This window comes from Epinephelus moara, chromosome 19, assembly GCF_006386435.1.
Source record: "Epinephelus moara isolate mb chromosome 19, YSFRI_EMoa_1.0, whole genome shotgun sequence".
Classification (NCBI taxonomy): Eukaryota; Metazoa; Chordata; class Actinopteri; order Perciformes; family Serranidae; genus Epinephelus; species Epinephelus moara.
In genome coordinates, this window is record NC_065524.1 from 2,755,501 (window position 1) to 2,763,857 (window position 8,357).

Below are 8,357 nucleotides of genomic sequence, written 5' to 3' on the forward strand. Positions count from 1 at the left end.
AGCTGAACACATTCAATGAAATATACAAAGCATACTCTAAGGCCTTGTGAGAGGTCATTTTAGGATACGATTTGGGTTCTATTGGACCTCCGAAGAGAATTTATTGTATTCATATAGGTTTTATTTTGATTTGCTTTGCCGTTGAAAACAACGCTACCCACATTGCGATTCTGTAATCAACACTGTCCCTGCTTAAGTCATGTGTGAGAGTGTGTGTGGGTTCGGGGGGGGGGGGGGGGAGGGGGCGTTTCCCTGAATTTTCCCTCTACTGAATTTTTCCCCTTTGCAGCATCAGTAGCACAGAGCCAGCCTCCAACCAGGCTACGCTATTCCTGCCTGCTCTGTGCCTTTTTTTGTGCCTTTGGGAAGATAGATTACGCACAAGGACAGCAAATAAACAGAACCAAAACAAAGCGCTTCGTCTTTCACCGGGGGGGATTCGTCTGTCTTCCGTGCAGGAGCATCTCTCATCCGCGCTTATTCGCGTGAAAAGCGGACAAACAGGTAGAAACTTAGAAACCTTTTTTATTTTCTCTGCCTCGGCGCATATCCGGATTGAGTGGGGCGCTTTACTTTCCATGTCTGATGTGATGACAGTGTTAGAGGCTACATGAAAAAGAAGGGGGCGGGCGGGGGCTTTCCTGAAGAAACGGGTCGTTGTGGTTTATGTCTCTATTGTACAATAACACGCCAAAGTGCCTCGCGGAATGTGAACGTAATGATTTTGTTAAGCCAAAACGAAGCAGGCGTAGCTAACATTAACCCTTAGCTTGTTTTTCCCCTGGTTGAATTAGTGCTAATTAATAAAAACACCTCTCTGTTTAAGCTTGCGTTGCCGTATCAGGCTTTTCCACAGTTTAAATAACCTAAGAGTCGATGTTAACGCCTGCGTAGCTACGTCGAAGGGGTGTTGCATGCTTCACTGTAACGTTATATCTGTACAGTAACATTAGCCTACATAGCCCCGGCCACATTCCCTTCTTTTTCCATTCGGTTCTTTCGCCGAACATCGCAAGCAGCACACTAAATATCCCTCCACCTTCGCCGCAAGAGGTGAGCTCCTGTGTTAATGAGCGCATACGTGTAAATTCGGTGAGTTCCAGCGGCGCTGCTGCAGGCCGCAGCCTATCAGACCGCTCACTGCTCGAACTTGTTTGCATGGGAAGCTCGGGGTGAAATGGTAACCTTTCCTCCCTAACATACTTGGTCAACATATGGTTTGTTGAAAAAAAAGAAAGAAAAAGAAGGAGAAGAAAAAAGAACACACAAACACAAAGGACTAGCCGACATTATGACACCCTTGATACAGATAGTGGACGTGACGTATGTTTTTTTTTCTCCTAGTACGACATTGTTCAGTTACGCTTTTACAGATTCCCCTGTGCTTTCTTAATCATCCGTGTAAGTGAGTAGGCCTACTGGAGGATGCCTGCCGTGAGCTGATACCTGTCTAAGTTTATCATCCGTTCCACTGAATATTCAGAATTTATTTAAACAAATGGCAACAAACTGCATTTGAAAAACATGAAAAAATGAAAGTTATACTTGTCTTACTCTGTGGTCAGTTTATTACACATTTAATTCAACCCTCAAACCATTTGTGAAGGTAAAGACCTACGCATGTACACCACGATGCAGTTTATTGTTAATTAATAATAAATTATTAAGCAGAGGAGTTCATGGGAAAATAGTAAATTTCCTTAATTATGGACATATTCTAGCACTCTGAGTTTCACTGGTGTGTGGCACTTTGGTATTAACTTAAGATATTTACTGTTATTAAAGGATCAATTGATTGTTAGTTGGTTTTATTGTCTAGATTTTTAAATTTTAAAACCAGGAATTTAGTTTAGAAAGGTGTCTTCAGTAAAACTATTTTCAAACAAAGAAATTATCCCTATGAAAACAGTCTCCAGTGTGTTCTTTAAATTATCAAGTATGGTTGCAGCAATATACTGGTTCCACAGTATACCACAATATAAAAGTTGACAGTTATCATACCGTGTACCTTTGCTTATCTATGATACTGAAAAAAAAGCAACTGGACAGTAAATCTCCAATTTATTTTAGTTATTTTCTGAGGCGAGACCTTTATACACTTCCATTAACAAAATGGTTTTAATTACAGTAATAAAACATTTGTTCAACCAGCAAGAACCCTTCTGCTTTTATTCCTTTAGGGGTCATTTTGACTGATGATAATATAAATTGTATTATACAGTGAAACTGCTCTATTTTCATATAGTATAGTTATCATACCATGACAATCTCATACGGTTGCAACACTATTATCAAGACATAACAGAGGCACTGTTTCTGGAAAGAGATCTTCCTGATACATTATTAAAATATAAATTTACAGTGCTAATGCTGTGACCACTACAAACTAAATTCCATTCTTGTGTTAGGCTAGAATCTCAGAGACAGATGTGTCAAAACTTGGACAAATAAAATCATAACTGTCAGTGTGAACTGATGCCACATCTTTTTCAGTTCAGGAGAACTAACCCCTCACAATATGGAAACTGCTGTATGTGTAGCATATATTATGTCTGCCATCCACTCGCTATGGTTGTACTCTTGTGTTCAGAGCAGCATGTCAGCCAGAGGAGGAAAAAAGAAGGCCACCAAGCTGTCCCGTTCAGCCAGGGCAGGTGTCATCTTTCCTGTGGGAAGGATGATGAGGTACCTTCGCACCGGCACACACAAATACCGCATTGGCATGGGGGCACCTGTCTACATGGCAGCCGTCATCGAGTACCTGGCAGGTAGGGTGATCACATGATTCAAGCTACATACATACTAGCTTCAGTGTCTGAAACAGCATACACAGTATCAATCAATTGATCATTTATTTGTGATATGGAATTATACAACTAACAACTCCAATGAAATTTGATCCCATCAGCTCATTTGAACTTTAGTCCTTTTGTGTGTCTTACATTGTAGGCTGCTGCTTTATAATTGTCCATGTTTCCAGGCTGCACTCCTAATTTGTTTATGCCATCCTGGATGGTTTTGGTAAATCCATGGTTTCTGATTGAGGAATGATTTAACTGTAGTTTCTGGTACATAGCTTCTGTAGTTGTACAGATTAAATCTACCACAGACTCAGTGAGTTCATTTATGTCATCAGTAGCGTTGATGGTGGTGTCCTGGAACTTATTCTAGACTGCATTGTGTAGTGCAGACTGCAGGGTGGCCTCTGATTGGCCTGACCATTACCTGACCACTCACGTCACTGGGAGGATGTTTACATACTTTGGTCTCAACAAGACGGCCGCACAGTCACTGTTACTGAAGGGGTCACAGATTCAACTTTGTAGCAGCCTCTGAACAGTGTATAGAAGTGATCCAGAGTCCTTAGTCCTCTTGTGGTGAGTCAATGAGTTAATTAAAGTCAGGCATAACCTTCTTAAGGTTAGCAGATCAAGTGAGCAGGAACATGATAGCATTTTAATGTTCTGTCACGCCAACTCTTATTCAACCATAAAGCACACAGCTCCTCCCCTTTTTTTCCTAGAGTCCTCTACTCTGTCACATTGGTATATGGAAAAAGAGTCACCTGGTTAAATGGCGCTGTCCAGTTTTTCAAGATTTAGCAAAGTTTTTATGAAACAAAGCACATTGAAATTCCTGATATCCTGTTGGAAACTGATATGGGACTGGAGATTGTCCAGTTCATTATCCAACGCCTGTACATTTTTACCAATGAAATTTTGAAAACTTTTCCGTAACTTTTCCTCATTTCCATGACTTTGTTTAAGTAAGTTAAAATGGGTAATAGAGATGGGCATGAGTATTCAAGTACTCATTTGGAGTGTTCAAGAGCACTTGCTGCTGACTGTCCCACATCTGAACATGATTTTTATATGTATCATTTTAGTATTTAATATAGGTACAATCCTATTTTGTTGTAGGGCTGCGTGTAGCGTATTGCTTTACTCAGCATGTCCTTGCCTCTCTGTTTATGAGACCGTGGGAGTGTAAGGGAACAGTTAGAGTTAGTAACAGTTAGTTAGTGAGAGTCTGCCTACTCACACACAGTGACAGGGCTAACTGCATCACACTGCTACATGTTACCTATAAGTTATTAAATGGATTTAACAAGAGTCCAGCCATTTCAATGTCGATGTGAGTTTGTTGGGACCTTTAAACAGCTGTGTTAGCTTGTGCTAACCAGGCAGACGTTAAACTGACCTTCAGAAGAGCAACTCTGAGACTGTTCTTCAGAGCTGTGCCTAACCTATGCAAAGTAACGTAACAGGTGATTTTTCTCATGTGAATTTTAAATTTATGATGTAATAGGTTAATTGAAGCTTGGTTGTTCAATAAATGAATTTCAAATTACACTTGTTTTAAATGTAGTCTTATTCTAATGTTAGATTTTTTTTGCAAGTACTCGAATATGGAAGTTTCTTTAAGTGCCCATCCCTAATAGGTAGGCAAATCATTGCAATAAATGTGCAGACACTGGCAGTCTGTTGAGTGGCCTTTTGGTTATCGTGATGCCTTTTCCCTTCAGCATGGCTCACTAGATCTGTTTTCCACCATGCTGCCACCGTCAAACCTTGTGGTGCAGACTGAGTCTACATCCAGTGCAGCTGGAGTGTGCCTCTTTCTTGAGCCGTGCATTGTATTTGTCATTCATAAGCCATATGTTATTAAACACACACTCCCCAGATATTTGCATATAAGCAAACTGCTAGCGCTGGCTAACTTTACACACTCATTAGACATTCTTGCTGCCAACTAGCTGCATACGCCAAAGTGTATCACATGATACTGGTGACGTTTCAACGGTCTCTAGATTTTCAAATAAGTAATATAAGGAACATAGAGTATTTTGTGTAACATGTTTTGAAATTTTTGTGAACATATTTTTAACGACAGCCTAAACAATGTATATTCAAAATTATATTATTACATTCTAAAACATTCTGCTAATTCCAAACCATTTCCAGGCCTGGAAAATAGTTTTTCTTATTTCCTGACTTTTCCAGGAGTTTGTCTGCGGAACCCTGTATGTTCACGTTACTGTTGGTAGTAAAGTTTGGTCTAAACTTCTTGACTCTTGTATTCTTGTTACTAATGCCCTGGGAGTCACAAAGTGGGAGGTAAATAAATTCCAGAACACACACTGTATGTTTGATGGGTACTTTCCACATTGTGTTTTCTCTTGTATAAGCTGAGATCTTGGAGCTGGCAGGAAATGCAGCACGGGACAACAAGAAAGGCAGAATAACTCCCAGGCACATCAAGCTGGCTGTGGCCAATGATGAGGAGCTCAACCAGGTAACAGTACTCACAAACACAACACAACAAAACCTAAAGCCCCAATCAGAGATAACACTTACCACAAATGTGGTTATCAACTTACTTTGTTAATTGGGGACACGTTCAATGGGTGTGCACTGTGCACCGTTTTGCTCCAGTTTCCTCTCATTTAGTGGGTGTGTCAGAGGTGTAATAGCCGTTGTACACTGAGGGCCGAATTCACAAAGAATGAACTGCGGCTGCTGATAGCGCCTTGAATTACACTTCATTTGCACCCGCAGTTTGCTCCGTCTTAACATCCTATTCACAAAGGATATTGCGCTAATGATATACCAGCGCAAACACGCCCACAAAGTTTGGCAGCTGAGTGCAGTTTTCCCCTGATTTGCTCCTGATTGCAATAAGCCACACATGGCAAAATATAAATGCTGGCTTTGCACCAAGAACACCGTGGCAGAACAATGGCAGACTTTGTTTGGCAAAGTACTGAATACTGTATACCCTCATGTAGTGATGTCTGCTGGTGAGTCAGTCTAACAGTGTCGGATTGGTTGAGGCTGTGGATTTGACCAAGTTTGACCACTTTGTCACTATTCCCTCTCGCTTGTAGCTGTTTTTCGTTACCTTTTGAATTTAATATGAATTATGGAACCGTTTTTGTTCACGTTTGTTTCCCCCGTTTCGTAAAATAAATTATTGAAAGTTGCTTTTGAAGTGCGTGACACAAGTGCGTTTTGAGAACGACCGCAGACTGTCACCTGTTCAACGCATCAATATCTTCGGATGCCATTAAAGTAATAATGATTATAATAATAATGTCAAAATATTATTTACAGACTGATTTAACAGACGATCACTGCTGCCACGATCACTGGAAAGTCTGGGCGAGAGGCTTCCACAGAGGAGCGCCCAGTTTGCACCAGCTTTCTAAAGACGTTATTTACTTCACTCAAACTGCATGTGGCAATTAGCGCTGGTGTTAGTGAATTAGACGTTGTTTATCAATGAGGCTCATTTGCATAGAAATGGCCAATTTTTCCGCCAAATATATGCATATTACCTTATTTAAATACGTGCAAATAACACTGGAGCACCGAGACACAATCTGCTTGGCAGCGCAGTTAGTGGAGCGTTTCACCCTCTGCGCGTGCTTTGTGAATTAGACGGTATCTGTTTGCTCCATTTTTACCGGTTTAGCGGCCGCAAAAGCTACACAATCCTTTTGTGAATTCGGCCCTGAGTCTGTTTTTTTTAGGATACATTTGTTTAATCCCTCAGAAAAAAATTGTTACACACAGAAACCTTGCACAGAGTCTGATGCGTTTTATTGTTCTATTTGTTGCCAAAATTTGCAATACCAGACAAAATGAAAAGACATATTTCCTCCCTTGCCTCTTTTCACTGGAGTTACCTATCTGGCTGTCACCTCTCTCCCTGTCTTGCATTGGGCACCGCAGCTGCATGAAGGGGTGGAGCTGTCCTCCCTCTCTCTCTCTCCACATTCTGTGTGCAGTCCACATCCCTCTCCTCTTCATCATCCACCTGAATATTACTATCTGACCTGTTGAAAGTGAGCTATCTGAGTTATGAAATGATTCTGTATGAGCCTTTCCTCTGTCTTGTCGCAGCTGTGTCCCACTGCCACATTATTTTCACTGATTCTTGGTGAAACAACTTTCTAAAGGCTTCTGACAGATGCGAAAACGCAGAAAATCAAACCTGTTCCGAAAATTTTAATGACGGACGAAAGTTCTGCAGTCAGTGTGCAAACATGATTGATGCAACAACATGAAGTCGTATTTATTTTCAGACGTGCAACAATTTTGGACGGCAAAAAACGGACTCACTGTGTAAAAGCCTTTGCTCAGGTGTAACAGGTGACAGGTATAAAACCCACCCTTTTAAAAAAGCAGTGCACTTGCTTTTCACAACATGGTGTTTAACGCACCACAGGTTTCATTTTATTATCTGTGATGAATACACATTTTCTTATTAATAATAAGATTTATTGAATTGTTAATGCAATAACAACTGGGGAAACCCTAATTTGACATGGTAATGTTTTGGTATGGTTTGAAAGAATCATACTGCGAATATACTACGAATATATTCAGTAGTTCAGTGAGAGCAACAACAGCCTTTCAAATACAATAAAACAGTGCAGGGTTCCCACGGGTCCTTAAAAAGTCTTGAAATGTCTTAAATTAAAATCCGGGTAATTAAGGTCTTAAATTGTCTTAAATTTACCGTAAATTTGCTGTAGGTATTACATTTTCAGCCGGTGCGTTTAATGCCGATGGGAAAGCACAGTGGCCCATCGTAAAACATATAATGGTGTGTATTTGTGTGATTAATTTAGTATGGTGCCTATATGGTACGGTGTTGTAAATGAGTCTCCGCGATTAATAGCTGTTTTACGGTACGTCTGCTACAGATGCTGACGTCGGGCAGCGCCCCACCATTTCGCAGATATCGAGGTGAGCGGTTGAAGATGCAGAGATGGGGAAATGTAAATTCAACGAGAAGTGGATGGAGGAGGACGTATTTAGGAGGTGGTTGGCACCGGCACCGACAAACAACAACGAGGCAATGTGCACATTTTGTAAGAAGACTTTTTCTTTAGGGATCATGGGGCTCAAAGCCGTCGAGTCTCACATGAAAGGAGTAAAGCACCAGCGGTACATGGCAGCAGTTAGCAATAGCGGGGCCAGGCTAATCCCTGCATTGTTTGCAGCGCGACCGAAAGATGTTACAAGTTTAGACGCCACCTCTCAGTCGGCTATGACGAGATTCATTTCACCACCAGACACCCAAAAGGCAGAGGTACTGTGGGTTCTGCATACTGTGGCGAGGCACAATTTGTTCAGATCTAACGAGGACATACGAGACATCTTTGCCGCCATGTTCCCCGATTCCCAGCTTGCCAACCTGTGGTGAAAATAAAACTGCATATGTCGCCAAATATGGTATTGCTTCATTCATCAAAAAGGAGCTATTGCGCAGCGTGAATTATCAATCAATTCAATCAATCCTCACAGGGCTTTAAAGCATACGACATCCCTCTGTCCTTTGAACCCTCA

The 8,357-nt window shown here is 41.1% G+C and overlaps 1 protein-coding gene across 3 annotated transcripts in view; it reads left to right on the top strand.

The window, feature by feature from the left end:
* The first annotated feature begins 271 nt into the window (after positions 1 to 271).
* Positions 272 to 8,357, top strand: part of LOC126406440 (core histone macro-H2A.1) — a 27,547-nt gene continuing 19,461 nt past the window's right edge. For 2 of the 3 annotated variants that reach the window (XM_050070725.1, XM_050070727.1), the window contains exons 1-3: positions 272 to 504; positions 2,591 to 2,768; positions 5,189 to 5,295. In XM_050070725.1, the coding sequence (XP_049926682.1) occupies positions 2,597 to 2,768; positions 5,189 to 5,295 (279 nt within the window). In that variant the 5' untranslated portion in view covers positions 272 to 504; positions 2,591 to 2,596. The remainder of the gene's footprint in view (positions 505 to 2,590; positions 2,769 to 5,188; positions 5,296 to 8,357) is intronic. The other variant, XM_050070726.1, reaches the window with a different exon arrangement.